Source organism: Onychomys torridus, chromosome 1 (assembly GCF_903995425.1).
Source record: "Onychomys torridus chromosome 1, mOncTor1.1, whole genome shotgun sequence".
In the NCBI taxonomy this organism is placed as follows: domain Eukaryota; kingdom Metazoa; phylum Chordata; class Mammalia; order Rodentia; family Cricetidae; genus Onychomys; species Onychomys torridus.
The window spans coordinates 65,998,362-66,015,950 of NC_050443.1; the positions used below are offsets into that span (position 1 = coordinate 65,998,362).

The 17,589-nt window shown below is 35.5% G+C and overlaps 1 protein-coding gene across 1 annotated transcript; it reads right to left on the reverse strand.

Moving 5' to 3' along the window:
• Positions 1 to 4,217: 4,217 nt before the first annotated feature.
• On the reverse strand, positions 4,218 to 5,225 carry LOC118573007 (olfactory receptor 14A2-like). Its single transcript, XM_036173014.1, has one exon. The coding sequence runs from the start codon at positions 5,223 to 5,225 to the stop codon at positions 4,218 to 4,220; it is 1,008 nt and encodes a 335-aa protein (XP_036028907.1).
• Between the last annotated feature and the right edge of the window lie 12,364 nt (positions 5,226 to 17,589).

Sequence of the window (17,589 nt, forward strand, 5' to 3'; positions counted from 1 at the left end):
ATTGCTTAGAGGTTATGGAAAGTATATAAAAAGCCAAATTAATTGGATGATTATAAGAAAAATGTTTTCTCAATACAGAAAGGAAGCTGTACACAAGAACTCACACAGGTTTTGGCACTATTTACACAACTTGTGAAATGCCAAACCATATGAAATCCCAGCATAGAAGGGGGAATAAAACACAAAAATTCCACTCCTAGCAGAAGAAGTACTGGCAATTCATAGATGCTGAGAACTCAGGAGTTAGTTTTCTCTAAGAATGTAGACCCTGCCTGGTGGTGGTGGCACATGCCTTTAATCCCAGCACTTGGGAGGCAGAGCCAGGTGAATCTCTGAGTTCGAGGCCACCGTGGTCTATAGAGCTAGATCCAGGACAGGCAATAAAACTACACAGAGAATCCTTGTCTCAAAAGAAAAAAAGGGGGAAAAAAAGAAAGTAGCCCCTAGTAGATTAACCAATCTCTGATGCTAGATCACACATATAAGAAGCTTGGAGCTGCACAAATTCATCTTGAAGTGTTTTTAAAAGAAAACTACACAAAGTTGGGTGAATAGTTATATGTCATAGATCTGGGAATAATTGGGGTATGAATATGTTCAAACAATATTGAAAAATTTCCAAATTCTGAAAGGACTAATGAAAAGGTAATAAGTAAAAGACAGAAACCTACACTTTGTGGTTTGTACATCATAAATTATTCCAGTAAAGCATTTAAATTAATAAAACTTGGTCTCTTTTATGTGTGTTGTTCCTTGTATCACTAGAAAAATAGAGATTTAAATGTTCATAATACTCATTTCAACTGTTGTATTATTAACATGTTTTTAATATTCCAAGTCAAAGCCAGATTTAAACAATACTTATCCATAAACCCAGCCCCACAGAAAGCACTAAAATATGTTTTAATATTATTTTCTATTTTAAATAAAATATCTTAATAAGTTTTACTAATTTTATTAATGAATTAATTTTATTAATATGAGACACCTGGAAAATTTCCAGGATGAGAAATCATTTTAAGCAAAAAAGTAAGTAGTTTTTGTGATATATGACTAAATTTGTACTTAGTGCCAATAAATTCTCAATGCTTTCAAAAATAGTTATTTTTCTATCCCATGATCATTCTCTCAACATTAGAAATTATTATGTGAAATTTAAAATTAATTCATCAATTATGAAGTTATTAGTTGTAATTGTAATTTACTCTAATATATTTTAATTTATACATTTTAATTCATTCAATTTTAAAATTTATAAGGAATTTTTTGTCTAGATTTGCCATTTTGACATATTTTATATTTCAGACATCAAAAATATCATAATGGATTATTAATGCAATAATTATGTCTAGTTATCTTTCATATTCATATCAATGTTCATGTACAATATTCAGTGTACTGTATTTATAGCACTATGGAAGCTCCCTTCCATCTTCCTATATGTCACAGCTGTAAAATAGAACAGAACAAGGTGATTCCAATGGCAGTGTATGTGCTTCTGTAGTTGTGTTTGAGTGAGTGAGTGTGTGTGTGTGTGCATGCACACTCACATGCATGTGCATGTGTGTAAAAACAATAATTATTTTTTTAAAAAGAGGCCATGAATTTGAGAGGAAGTGAGGGGAGGACATTGAAGGAGTTGAAGGTAGAAGCAGATGTAGATGAAAACAAATCTGAAAAAGAGAAATCTTTATGCCTCTAATGTGAAGTGTTTTCTGTGGCAGTTTCAAAGGCTTGGGTTTTATGTTAAAGTCTGTGAACATTTATTAAGTAACCCTGTCTCATCATCAATACTACTTTTTTTTTTTTTTGGTTTCATCTTCTGATACTACTCTCTACACATCTTTTTTATTAGATAGTGATGTTGTAAATTATAATACTTCTATTATATTGTCTTGTTTAAATATCTGAATTTCCCTTCCAAATTTGTAGGAATTCTGAAAAAAAATCTCAAATCCTCAATATTCTTGCACCCCTACTTAACATACACTTTTTGAGCTATTGACATAATGAGTACATTTCTACAAATGTTTTCTATTGATATATGATGCCTGTGGTTGAAAGCAATTTCAGTCCCCCACCTCTCTCTGACTCCTATTATTGATGTTTCTTTAATATCCTCTCCACCTTATTCTCTTGCATCAGTAAGAGGTGTATAGAGCAAATTCCTACTGCTATTTTTGACTTATGCTTAAAATAAATGTTGAGTGAGTTGAAATCCAAAGAAAGAAGTCCATAGCATGTGGTAAAATATAGTTGACAAGCCAAAGACCAAACATAAACCAAAAAGACAGAAGTTGGTTTACCTGGTCTTTGAATTAAAAAAACAAAAAAACAAAAAAACCTCAAACCTCAAGTGTGTAAATTCAGAATGTTATTCTCAGTAATGCAGAAAAGTGGTGTTATAGACTAGACTACAGATACTGTGTGTGGGGGGGGTGCGGTTGGAAAACAACTTAGATGACTTTCTAGGTTCTTGGACTCACTGATGAAATAATCAATAAATAGACACAAAAACCCAGTAACCAGAAGTTTATTTGCAAAGTAAAACAGGTAAGATTTGAGCATTAAACAGCAAAGAGAGTGATCTTGTGACTACCATGTTAGGCTAGGATTGTTTGAATTATGGCTCAGCTAATGTTAACGGTATTCTAGTTTGATGTGATTTTTTTTTGTCTCCTCAGCTTTTATAATTTAAGTCTAGAGATTACCTTGTGGTTCAGTCAAGAGAATTCACACACAGCTAGTTGCTTCAATTATAGTAGGGTCACTTGCTGAATACTATAAAGTTTTACTATTGGAAGTTGATATACACACAGCTAGTTGAGTCAAGCATAGTAGGGTCACTTGCTGATTATTATGAAGTTTTCCTACTGGAACTTGATTTACTGCTCAGTGGATGGAGGTTTTAAGGAAATCCACATTGCTCAAGGGACTTGATATAGACAATGGTTTTAAAGATCACTGAGTGTATCCCAGAATGGTGAGTACATTTGTTTTCTGCTTGAATGAGAGGGGTAAGTGATTTATCTCAATATATGTTTGTCTCAGATGGAATAGCATATAAAGGATGTAGACATTGCTTCAGTACTTACTCTGATTCTAGTAACACTTTTTAAAAATGGTTATACATCATTGCTAATATAATTCCAAGTGGTTGTACATTATGAAAATCTCATGAAAAATATTTTATTTTTTTAGCAATGAAAACTAAATAAAGACAAAATATAGGTAATTTTTCTGATAAAGTAGATAATCTACAAAGAGATTTAAAACACAGCAAAGAGAATATTTTTTGTTTGAAGACACTGGTAAATTCATCTCAAAAAATAATTCATGGACTAGTGATTCTTATCTTTTGCAATTGTAGTAGGTTCGATAACTCTTTTGCAGACACTGATGAGAACACTCACCTGCATGTAGTTAAAAGTAATGCTTTACTGCCCTATAGGCAGGCTGACAAACATATATGGATGAATTTTGTTCATATATATATATATCCATATATAGTGAGGGAGTCTCCTCTCCCCAGCAATTGCCTAACACTTCTATAATATGGCAAAGGGCCTTGTGTTGTTTTAAACTCACTAGAGTTTATAGGATTATTTAGGCACATTCCTTAGACTCAGAAGACTTCCTCCTCTCACCTATATTGTTTCTATTCAGGAAATCCTACAGGAAAACAAACACACAAATTACAACGTCTCCAGTGATAATAGCCTCAATCTGAGTGGCTACTAATTCTCTTTTAGAATTTATATGACCTGGTCTTCCTCCAGGTTTGTCTTTTCTTTAAGCATTTGATATTACTTTAAGGAATAGGCCTACTAGGCATTAGGCTTAATGGGTTGACTTCTTGCCTATTGTTTCTAATTACAAGAAAGATTAGCATGGAAACTATGTGTGAATTTACCTTGATCATTCATATATTTCCACCTTTTATGTTGTTTTTATATTATAGTTGTTATTTTTATTTTTAAATCAATCATACATTGAATTATCAAATTATAAGATATTGAATCTTACTGTGAAAATAAATGACCAATCCTTTTAGATAATTATAGTTCCCAAATGAGAAGGACAGAGCAGAAACTGCAACCATGACTTCATATGTAAGTATCATATAATCTAATTTTCTGATCTTACCTCATATCATCCTTATTCTGAGTGTTTCTTTACTCAGGGTCAAAATGAATACTAAACTAGTGTTTCTTATTTCAAGAATTAAAAACCTTGCTTGTCACTTGTGAGGCACTATACCACTGACAGATACTTTGAAGTTTTAAACGAAGTGAACCCTTTGGACAGAGATTTTGCTGTAACCTCCTCAGAGCAGACTTGACATCACTGTTCCTCAGGCTGTAGATCAAAGGATTGAGTGCTGGAGGTAGCACAGTGTAGAGCACAGAAAAGAGCCTGTCTGTGATTGATGGTACATCTGAGGGAGGCTTCAGATATACAAAGCAAGCAGTAGCTATGAAAGCAGTGAAAACAGTGAGATGGGGGATGCACGTGGAAAATGCTTTGGACTGACCATTAATGGTAGGAATCTTCAACACAGTGGAGAAAATGTAAAAGTAAGAGATCACCACACAGATAAAGCAAGACATGCATAGAAACATGCCAATTCCCATAGTTGTGTAAATTACACCAAGTGTTTCAGAGCAGGAAATCCTTAGCAATGAGTGGACATCACAGAAAAACTGTGGAATCACATTGGAGCCACAGAAAGGCATGGAAAACGTGCCTGTTGTGTAGACAGTTCCAAAGAGTACCCCAGTGACCCAGGATACAACCACCATCAGTGCACAGATTCCACTATCCATAATGACTTCATATTGCAGGGGACAGCAGATGGCAATATAGCGGTCATAGGACATGGCAGTCAGGACAAATATCTCTCCTGCTGAGAAGGAAGTCATTAAAAGTATCTGGAAGGCACAACCCTGAATTGAAATGGAATTGTTATGAGTTAGGTTGTTGACAAAAAAATTAGGGATTGGGACAGACACAAGGAAAACATCAAAAAGGGACAAATTCTTCAGGAAAAAGTACATGGGTGTTTGGAGCCTCAGATCTAGGGTGATAAGAGTTATGATGAGGAAGTTACTCATCAGGATTGCTAGGTACATTACCAGGAAGATCACTCCACAGACAGTCTGTAGCTCTTGGATGTCTGAAAACCCCGTGAGGGTGAATCCTGCTATTCTAGTGAAGTTAGGCATTATAGCTTCTTTAAGTGGTCTGTCAGGAAGGAGAAAAGAACAAAAAATGACACAGTTACAAATAGTTGCACTGTTGTTCATATGCTCAGTGGAAAAGGAATGGGGCACACTACCTATTTAGTTCCTCATTGTTAAGAAACTCACCTTATATTATCATAAGATGCAACTTTCCCTTGATGCATAAGTTGTACTAATGTACCAATCATGACAATTTATTGTAGTATGTTTCTTATAAATTTTTAGAAAAACAGTAATATACGGTGCTTTTCTTAATATAACAGACTCCTCTTGAAACTGCAATTGCCAGGTAGATGACAGACAGCAGAATAAAACCTCGGTGTCTCTCCTTTCACTACTTTATTTCCTTTATCTTAACTTTGCATATCCATGCTTATCATGCAAAGGAATTTCATCTAAAGTTAATAAGTGACATTCTCCAAAGCTAAAGACTATATATTTTCATAAGATTGTTGTCTGCCAAATTTTATCATGTGTTATGGACTCTTGGAATAGCACCTGATGTCTTTATTCATTGGCTCCAATCTTTTTTGAACAGAACTTTTTTTTTTTTTTTTCATACAAATCTCTCAATGGCGAGCCTGTGCCTGAAGCAGGTATGACCAGCTCCTAGGACTAAGTTGTATCCTTTCCAGATCACATATCTGATAGAAAAACACCTTGCAGTGCAAATGAACATTCCCCTTACCAACAGAAGCATTTTCTCTGGATGAAATGGAGATTGACCCCAATTAAGCCTTTGCAATTTCCTTTTTACTGATGAGATTCTATACTTCCAGAATTGAGATAATGATCAACTAGGTCACAGTATGACAAAGAATGCTTGACCATTGCTCATATTCTTCTTTCCTTATAGTCTTGGATTTCTTCTCACTACTTGCAAATACATAGATACTTTAAATGCTTATATTTATCAAACATCTTTTCCAATGTTTACAATTTTTATTTGCTTTCTGTAGTGATTAATCACTATTAATTCTCTGGAATTCTCTAAAATGAGGATTCACATAGCATTATATATATATATATTCATGTATATGTGTGTGTGTGGTGTGTGTATGCCAATATACACATACACATATATTTTATGCATGCTGTATCTATCAGAAAAACAACAACAAAAAATGGCTATAGATGTGAAAATGATGGAGAGGCATGTGGACAGATTGAAGTAAGGTAAGAGAAAGGAGAAATGTAATTAAATTATTTTCTCAAAAATAAAAAAAACAAAGAAAAAATAAGGAGATAGACTAGAGAATTGGGTCAATAGACAAAAAAAAAACATTGCTCCTCTTAATGAAGATATAAGTTTAGTTCTCAAAACCTACATGTTTGTAACTCCATTTACAAGGAATCTAACAACTATTTCTGGGCTCTATAAGAACCAGGATGGCACAATGTACAAAAAACATAAATGTAGAAAAAATATACATAAAATAAAAATAATAGATACATCTTAAGGAAATAAAATAGATGAATAAAAGGATGAACCAAAAAAGAAAAAAGAAACAAACTTCTAGAGCTCAATCTTAGCATACACATTAGCTATGTGGGTGCTTGGTAATAAAGATTTTCTGTTCACACCAAATGCAAAGGACAATGGAACAAGACAGATATCACTGGAGAAGATATTTCAGAAAGAACAGCTGTAATATAAAATGAAGCTGGATCTCATTTAGATCATTTCGGAGGAACCTGTGGTTAACAGAGAGAAAGCGTGAAAGGTGTTGAGTATTATGATGACATTTGCCAGCTCACTGCAAACATCAGGTTGAAGAAACCCCCCCCCCACACACACACACACACACACACACACACACACACACACACAAAGAAACAGGCAAAAAGCTGAAAAAAATCACTGGTAAGTTACACTGCTTTGGAGTCTACCCTAATTCCCTAAATTACATTATATATTTATATAATCTTTATATTGGAGCAGAATACTTTAGTATATTTATCAACTGAAACTTGAAATCTGTACATTAAAACAATCCAGATTCCTCAGAGTTCTGGGAAAAAGATTGACTATTAGATATATGTAGGAAGATTTTCCAGCAGTCCAATTCAGGAGGGAAAAAATTTTTAGACAAAAAAATTTTAAATTTCTGATTATTGATAAATTGCCTAAATGCTTATAAGCTCTGTAATCATGGCATATTCTTACAATTTAGGCTTCTGATAAGAGTCAAAAGTCTGTGCTAAACTGCAATACTTTCTTAACATAGAATAAAACAAATACAAAGTAGAAGTTCATTTACCATCTTGTTAATTTTGTTTATCTTTCCTTTGAAAGAGCATGTGTAATCCAAAGTTCTCTAACAGATCTTTTTAAGTCATTTGGCTACAACCTTAAGATTACCCAAAGGAAAATCTTTCTGAGTAGTCTAACTTATTATGTATTTTCTCTTAAGACAATTAGTCTCATAGTAATTGGACCTTTATTTAGGAGGAACTAATCAGTCCCCAGAAAATACACTAGAATAAACCATAAAGAACAAGGCTTACACTCTTACCAAGATTATCTTAATTTATATATATATATATATATATATATATATATATATATATATATATATATTCTAAATTATTCTGAACATATAGTTATAGACTATTATTAAAGTTGTAAGTATTAGAATATATGAAGAAACTTTGCCTAAGGATTCTTGTAATATATTTTATGTTATTAGTTATTTTTATTGCTGTAACAAAATACCTGAAAAACAAAACACAGCATATGAAAACCAAAACTTATTTGTGCTAATTTTTAGAGTGTATGAACACATCATGACAAGGAAAGCATGATGTTAAACACATGGGGTGGCTGGTCACATTGTACCTGAATTATAAAGTAGAGTAGACACACGCTGAAATGCTGTTAATACTCTTCTCATTCTTTCCTCTTTATTATTCAGTTAAGGACCACAGTCAACAGAAAGGTACCTTTTATAACCAATGAGTGCACTTTGCAGCTCATTCAATCCTATTTGGAAAGGACGTTGCAAGTATGTCAGGATATTTCTCTCTTTTGTCATTCTAAATCACACACAGTTGAAAAGTATGATAAATCATGAAATCCTCATCCTTTTCCACTTGACACACAAACATACAATTTTAACACCATACCATTCCACTTCTGGTGTCTAAAGTTTCATATTCATTTCATAAAGCAAAATACACATAGTCTGTCTTTTAATGTTCACAGTTTAAAGAGGACCATCATTCTTCAGGAGTCTACAGTTCAGATCTCTTTTAAAAGTTAAGTTGACCTATAAATTTTGAACCCTTGTAAAATCAAAATAGAAGTTACATGTTTCAAATACACAGTAGAACAGTATATATAAACCCATTCCAAAGGAAGTGCATAAAAAAAGAAAAATTGGTTCAAAATAAAACTAAAGTATCAGATAAACACCAAATACTGCAGTTCCATGTCTTATATTATCATGAGTGTTTCAATAGACTAAGGCAACCCACAAACTAGCTCTACCACCCCCAACAATGTGACCTCTTTTTTAAACTGGACCCTCTTGATGCTTGCAGCTTTCTTTTGGAGATGCCCTAGAGTTATGGCATTACCAACATTCTGGGATTTCCACTGAAACTTGCTCTTCACTTCCTAGGGGCATGCAGTGGACTTTCTGATGCTCTTTGTGGATAATTTGACATTGCCACTCATCCTCTAGCTTCAACATCTTGCTGGAACTTTGATGGCAGCTTCCATATTCCCCTGCCTCTTGAATATGCCATGCTTACAAAGCCAGTGACACCAAGCATGGCTCTGCCAAGTTAGCCTACTTACATGCTCCAGTTGCAGTCAGGATCATTAGATGACAGAGTGGGCTTTACATGGCTTTGATGCTAATCTCTGGGAAACATTTTCCTAGATGACTGTCTTTGAACAGAGAAGCCCTATGCCATTCTAACTTTTAGTCATTTCCTTTGAAGGGAATTTGTATTTTCACAAGTTGGAGACTTTGATAAGTAAGGTCTTGCCATCAAATCCCTCTTGCTGCTGTCCAAGGTCTGAGCATGAGCCATCTCCATAGTTGAAATAGCCTATTTAGGAATGATGGGTAACTTGTCTTTATCCTTGTCATATACAACTTTTAACTTGCTTATACTTCCTCCCTATATAAAGTAGATATTTTCTAAACCTTCTAGCTCTTTCTAACAATAGACATAATAAAAATAAAACAAATAATAAAAAATATAGAAATCAATAGAGAAAAAACTTCACAGATATAACATATAAATGTCTGTATGTATTGTGAAGGGTAATGTTTCCATTATTTCTCTCTCATTCCTTTTATCACTTGTACATAAGAGGGCTACTGCAGACCTGTCAGCACCTGACTGGACTAGGAGGTGAGTCTATATCCTCATACCCAAACACCCTAGCCCCTAGGCTTTTGGCACAGGGGCATAAACTTGCAACCTTACACCACCACTCATTGAAGTTCATGTTTCAGTCCAGTTGGCAGGCAGACCTCCTGCACACAGGTCAGACTACTATCATTCCACATCAGACCCTGTAACCCAAGCCCCACCTTCCTCAAATCCCACCTACCCTGGGAGACTGCAACTGTTCCCTGAGACAGAACCTGCCAGCACCCAACTGCACTAAGAGAGCAATTGGCAAGCAGACCTACTTCAGATAGGTCAGACTACCACAATCTACCACACACTAAGACTGCAGCTACTCTCTGAGAAGAGCCCACTAGTGCCAGTTGGACTAAGAGCTGCTCGCTGAGATAAGGAATCTATCATCATTTGTAGAGTGAAGTACAATGTCAATAAGACAAAACAACAGCCTACAGAATGGGAAAAGCTCTTCACCAACCCCACATCTGACAGAGGGATCCATCTCCAAAATATATAGAGAACTCAAAAAGCTAGACTTCAAAATACTTAATTATCCAATTTAAAAAATGGGTGACAGAGATTAACAGAGAATTCTCAACCGAAGAATCTCAAATGAATGAAAGTCATTTAAGGAATTGTTCAACATCTTTAGTCATCAGGGAAATGCAAATCAAACAACCCCGAGATACCATCTTACACCTGACTAAGAAGACAGCTTATGTTGGAGAGGATGTGGAGCAAGGGGAATACTCCTACACTGTTGGTGTGAAAGCAAACTTGTACAGCCACTCTGGGAATCAGTATGGTGGTTTCGCAGAAAATTGGGAATAAGTTTTACCACTCTTGGGCATACACCCAATGAATGCTCAATCTTGCCACAAGGACACATGCTCAACTATATTCATATCAACATTATTCATAATAGCCAGAACCTGGAAACAGCCTAGATGCCCCTCAACTGAAGAATTGACATAGAAAATGTGGCATATATACACAATGAAGTACTACTTGGCTGTAAAAAAACAATGATATCATGAAATTTGTAGGAAAATGGATAGTACTAGAAAATATCGTCTTAAGTGAGGTAACCCAGACTCAGAAGGACAAACATAGTACGCACTCACTCATACGTTGATACTAGATGTGAGGAAAGGGATGGCCTGACTGTAACTTGCAACTCCAGAGAAGCTAGCTAACAGGGAAAGACCCTAGGAGGGACACATTAATGACCCAGTAAATGGGGAAGTGGATGAGATAAGCATGAGCAGACTGGGTTTGAGGGGTACCAGAGGGCAAGGAGTGGGGGATAAGAACATAGGGAAATGGGAGGGTCAACCTAGAGCAGATAAAGAGTGGGAAGGCAGGGAGGAAGATACGATGATAGATGAGGACATCATAGAATAGGAAAAAGCAGGGTCCTGGGGAGGCTCTCAGGAATCCACAAGGATGACCCCACCAGTGGTTCAGAGAGTGCCTGGATTGGTCTACTCTGGTGACTGGTCTAGCAAATAACCTAGCTGTCATTATAGAGCCTTTGTCTAGTGACTGATGGAGGCAGATGCAGAAACCCAAGACCAGCCAGCAGGCTGAGCTCTGGGAATCCCATTAATGAGCAAGAAGAGGGATTCTGCAGGGGAGGGATGTTGAGATCATGATGGGAGGATGTGCAGAGATGACTGGCCACACTAGTGGAAGCCCATGAACTGTAGACTGGTGGCTGTGGAACTCCCATGGTACTGGACTAGGCCCTCTGGATGTGGAAGATAGTTGTTTAGCTCAAACTGTTTAGGGGAGCACCCAGGCAGTTGGATAGGGGAATGACCCTGGTCTATGGTCAGGCTTCTGTGAATCTGGTGCCTGTGGTGTGACACCTTGCACAGTCTTGGTTCAGTGTGAAGGAGCTTGGACCTGCCTAGTCTTGTTATGCTGGCCTTTGCTGACTTCCCTCAGAAGGGAGATATGGGAATGCAGGGTGGCTTGGGAAAGAGGGCTGGGGGATGGGAGGATGGAGGAGGGGGTATCTATGGATGGTATGTGGAGTGAGTAGAAAATTTCTTTATTAAAAAATGAAAAAAGGATGTCTTCTGACGTTTTTGAGTTAATCTTCTATCCAGCTACTTCATTAAAGGTGTTTATCAGCAGTAGGAGTTCCAAGGTAGAATTTTTTGGGTCACTTATGTATACTATCATGTCATCTGCAAATAGCAATACTTTGACTTCTGCTTCTCCAATTAGTATCCACATGATCTCCTTTTGATCTCTTATTGCTCTTTCTAGAATTTCAAGTAGTCTATTGAATAGATATTTAGATGGAGGACAGTCTTGTCTTGTTCTTGATTTTAGGATAATTTCTTTGAGTTTCTATTTAATTTGATGTTGACTATTTGGTTGTTGTATATTGCTTTTATTATGTTTAGATATGTTCCTTGTATCCTTGATTCTTCCAATTCTTTTATTAGAGAGTTATGTTAGGATTTTGTCAAAGGCCTTTTCAGCATTGAATGAGATGATCATGTGTTTTTGTTGTTGTTCTTTATGTTGTCGATTATATTGATAGATTTTTGTATGTCGAACCATCTATGCATCACTAAGAGGAAGCCCACCAGATCATGGTGGATGATCTTTTATGTATTTTTGGATTTGATTTGCCAGCATTTTATTGAATATTTTGAAAGCATTGTTTATAGGGAAATTCATTTGTAATTCTCTTTCTTTTTGAATCTTTGTGTGGTCTGGACATCAGGATAACTGTAATCTCAAAAAAAAATTTGCAATGTTCATTCTGTTTCTGTTTTGTGGGATAATTTGAGAAGTAATAGTATTAGCTGTTCTTTGAAAGTCTGGTACAGTTCTGAACTGTACCCATCCTGTCCTGGGCTTTTCTTGTTTGGGAGACTTTTAATGACTGCTTCTATTTTCTTAGAGGCTAGAGTTTTGTTGATATTGTTTATCTGTTCTTGGTTCAATTTTGATATGTTGTTTCTGTCCAGAAATTTGTCCATTTCTTTTAGAATTTCCAAGTTTGTGGATTGCAAGTTTTTGAAGTATTACCTAAGGATTATATGAATTTCCTCAGTGTCTGTTGTTATGTTCACTTTTTTGTTTCTGATTTTGTTAATTTGGATATTCTTTTAATGCCTTAGAATGTTTGGATAAAGGCTTATCTATCCTGTTGATCTTTTTCAAAGAACCTGTTCTTTGTTTCCATTTTATTGATCTCTTTTCTCACTTTGATTATTTACTGCCTTCTACTTTTCTTCTGTTTGTTTACTTCCTTTTTTTCCACAGAGCTTTCAAGTATGCAGTTAAGTTGCTAGTATGAGATTTATCCAAATTCTTTATGAAGACACTTAGTACTATGAACTTTCTTTTTAGCACTGTTTTCCTTGTGTCCCATAAGTTTGGGTATGTTGTTCTTTCATTTCATTGAATTCTAGGAAGTCTTTAACTTCTGTATTTCTTCCTTGATTGAGAGTTATTCAGTTTCCATGATTTTGAAGGCTTTCTGTAGTTTGTGTTACTCTTGAACTCCAACTTTAATCCATAATGATCTGACAAAATACAGGTGGTTATTCTAATTTTTTTTTTTTATTCTCTTAAGACTTGCTTCATGATGGAGTATACGGTCAATTTTTGAGAAGGTTCCATGAGGTACTGAGAAGGCAGTATATTATTTGGTGTTTTGGTGAAATATTCTTTTGGTGTCTGTTAAGTCCATTTAAGTCATAACATCTGTTAGTACCCTTATTTCTCTGTTTAATTTCTGTCTGGACAACCTGTCCATTGGTGAGAGTGGAGTGTTGAAGTATCCCACTATTATTGCGTGTAGTTTTAGTAATGTTGCATTTACAAACATGGGTTTCTTAGTATTTGTGGCATAGATGGTCAGAATTGAACTGAGATATCTTCTTAGTAGATTTGTCATTTGATGAATATGAAATGTCATTATCTATCTCTTGATTAATTTTGAATTGATGTCTCTTTTATTGGATATTTGGATAAATATGCCATCTTCCTTCTTAGATCCATTTCATTGGAAAATGCTTTTCCAGTTCTTTACTCTGATACAATGTCCTGTCTTTGATGTTGAGGTGTCTTTCTTGTATGTAGCTGAAGGATAAATCATGTTTTCATATCCATTTTGTTAGCCTTTGTCTTTCTATTGGTGAATTAAGTTTGAGTCCATTGATATTGAGAGATATAATGACTGACAATGATTAATTTCTGTTATTTTTGTTGATGTTGTTGATGGTGTGTGTGTTTCCATTCTTTACTATTTGTTAGTGTGAGATAATGTATTGTCAGTGTTTTCAGGGGTGAAGCTAACTTCCATAGGTTGGAGATTTACTTGCAGTACCCTCTAGATAGCTGGATTTATGGATAGATATTGATTAAAATTAATTTGACATGAAATATCTTGTTTTCTCCATCTATGGTGATTGAAAAGTTTGCTTGTTATAGTAGTCTAGGCTGGCATCTATGGTCTCTTTGAGTCTGCAAGAGGTCTTTCAGGCTCTCCAATGAGAAGTCAGACATAATTCAGCTAGGTCTATCTTTATGCTACTTGGCCTTTTTCCTTTATTGTTTTTAATATTACTTCTTTATTCTGTATGTTTACTGTTTTAATTATTATGTGGTGAAGGCACTTTAATTCTTGTCCAGTCTAGCTGGTGTTTGAAATCTTCTTGTACCTTTATAGGTATGTCCTTCTTTATGTTGGGCAATTTATTCTATGATTTTTTGAATATATTTTCTGTGCTTTTGACAGGGATTCTTCTACTTCTATTATTCTTAGGTTTGGTCTTTTAATAATTTCTCAGATTTGTTGGATATTTTGTGTTGGGAATTTCTTAGATTTAACATTTTCTTTGACCAATGTATCTATTTCTTTTATTGTAACTTCAATACCTAACATTCTCTCAACACAATATAACAAAATCTCTCATATTGTGTTGGTGATACTTGCATCTCTAGTTCCTGTTCACTTATCCAGGTTTCCAATTTCCAGAATTGCTTCAGTTTGTGTTTTGTTAATGGCATTTATTTCCATTTTCAAGTCTTGAATAGTTTTGTTTGTCTCAACTATTGTTTTTTTTTTTCTAGATTTTCTTGACATGCTTTAAGAGACTTATTGATTCCCTCCAATTTTTTGTCTTTTCTTCCATTATTAAGGGAATTTTTCATTCCCTCCTTAAGGACTTCTATTATTTTCATAAAGTTATTTTTAAGGTCATCTTCTTGTGCTTCAGCAGCATTGGAATGTTCAAATTATATTTTCATAGGATAGCTAGCTTCTGATTGTGACATATTGCCCTTTCTGTTATTCATTATGTTCTTACACTGGCATTTAGGCATCTGCATTTTTGATGGTTTATGTCTAGGTATTGATTCCTGGGTTTATTTTTATTGGACTGGTGTTTTGTTACTTGATTTCTGTTACTCTCTTGCCTTCTTACCTAAGTGGCAAAGGGTTCTGGTGACTGCTGTGTCTTCAGGTACAGTAGGGTATCTTCACTGGCATTTGGGGGGTAGGGAGCTTGGGTCCCTTGATCTGTTCTGGCCTCCAGTAAAGCTGAAGTCTTCTTGGGTATCTAGGACTGTCCTGGTCTCCACTAAATCCTGAGTCTTTTTTCTTTCTTTCTTTTCTTTTCTTTTCTTTTATTTTATTTTTTTAAGTACATAGGACCAGCCTGGCCTCCAGAGAGCTGCTGGCACTGTTCTTTCAACAGCTATGGACTATAAGTGTAGTGATGAGATTTGTTGTTCCAACTGTTATGGACTATGTATGGCTTATAGAGTCTTCTGGAGTTTGAGGGGCAGGGCACTTGTCTATTATTGAGGGCTATTGTGGCTGGTGTCATCTGCACATCAGTGGTGGAAGTCTGCTGAGGTTAGGGGCAGGGGCCATGCAGCAGCAAAGCCAGGGTTGAGGTAAAATAGCATTGTCCTGGAGAAAGATCACTGGGGACAGAATCCAGGGAAGGGTACACTTATCCTCCAGGTCACTCAATCATTCTGGCTTATGTGTCCTGGGGAAAGATTATAGGGGACAGAATCCACATAGGAATAAAGAACTTATTCCTTCATAAACATTGATCCAAATATAGTCAATTAAATACTGACAAACCAACTCCAAGTTCTCATCAAGCAGATCAAGTAGTCTTCATCCCAGAGATAGGGGAATGATTCAACATATAAAAGTCTATCAATGGAGCCGGGCGGTGGTGGTGCACACCTGTAAACATAGCACTTGGGAGGCAGAGGCAGGTGGATCTCTGTGAGTTCAAGGCCAGCCTAGTCTACAAAGTGAGTTCCAGGACAGCCTCCAAAGCTACAAAGAAACCCTGTCTCAAAAAAAAACAAAAAAAAATCTATCAATGTATTCCACTATATAAACAAATTGATAGAAAAATCCCATATGATCATCTCATCAGATGCTGAAAAAGCCTTTGACAAAATCCAACACCCCTTCCTATTAAACGTATTAGAGGAATCAAGGATACAAGGAGCATACCCAAATATGATAAAAGAATATACAGCAAGCCAGTAGGCAACTTCAAATTAAATAGAGAGAAACACAAAGCAATGCCACTAAACTCAGGAAAAAGGCAAAGCTGTCGACTCTCTCAATTCTATTTAATATACTACTTGAAATTCTAGCTAAAGCAATGAAACAACTGAAGAAAATACAAACTGGAAAAGAAAATGTCAAAGTATCCTTATTTATAGATGACATGATAATATACGTAAGAGACCCAAAAAATGAACTCATAGATATGATAAGCACCTTTAGCAAAATGGCTGAATATAAGATAAACATAAAAAAATCCACAGCCCTTTTATATAAAAATGATGAAAAGACTGAGAATACAATAATAGAAACAACACCCTTATAATAACCACAAACAATATATAAAATATCATGAGGGAACACTATCCAAGCAAATGAAAGACCTGTATGACAAGAACTTTAATGGTCTGAGGAAAAAAGTTGGAGAAGTATCAAAAATGTAAAGATCTCTCATGCTCATGGATCAATAGGATTAACAAATTAAAAATGGTCATTTTATGAAGTCTACAGATTTGATGCAATCACCATCAAAATTCCAAAACAATTCTTTACAGACCTTACAAGAACTCAATACTCAATACTCAACTTCATAATGAAAAAATAAAAAACCCAAGATAGCTAAAACAATTGGGTATAATGAAAGAACATTTGGGGGTATCACAATCTCTGATTTTAAACTCTAATACATAACTATGGATTGTATTGGAATAAAATCCAACAAATGGCCAACAGAATCAAACTGAAGATCCAGATATAAATCCCTGTACCTATAGATATCAGGAGCTATTGAGAGCTAGCCTCAGTGTACTCTTAGGGATCAAAAAAGGCTACTGCCTGTGTAAGGTACAGGGGATCTGAGGGCAGAAAAAAATCTCACCCCATACTTCTTCATGTCAATTCTTTTATTAATGGTTTTCAATTTTTGTACACACATAAAAGAAAGGCAATTCTCTGGGTATCACAAAGTTACAGAGCTAGAATTTTTTCTCAGGAACAAGAAGCAGAGTTATCCCAAGTGACACCTTCAGCATCTTTCTGATTCCAGGAAGTCATGGCCAGAAAGATGCCTGGGCAACATTAAGAGACAGAAAAGTTGATTTAGGAGGCTTTAAATTTTAAGAAGGGAGAAGGAGAGTTCATGAATGAGACTATATTCCTAGGTTAAAATTCTGTGTCAATAAACAGGATGAGGGTTGGTTTAGGGAATTAATAGCTTTCATGGTGGTACTAGAGGTTAGCTCTTTCCCAAGTCAGCTGTGGGAGAATTAGGGGCACTCACTCTCTATTATCAGGAAGGACTAGGAATCAAGCAAGCTTGGACACCTTTTTATCTCTGAAGATCTCACATGTGATCTATTTGAAAGACTCCTTTCCTGACCACATGTCCTGCCAAATAGGGGATAATCACAG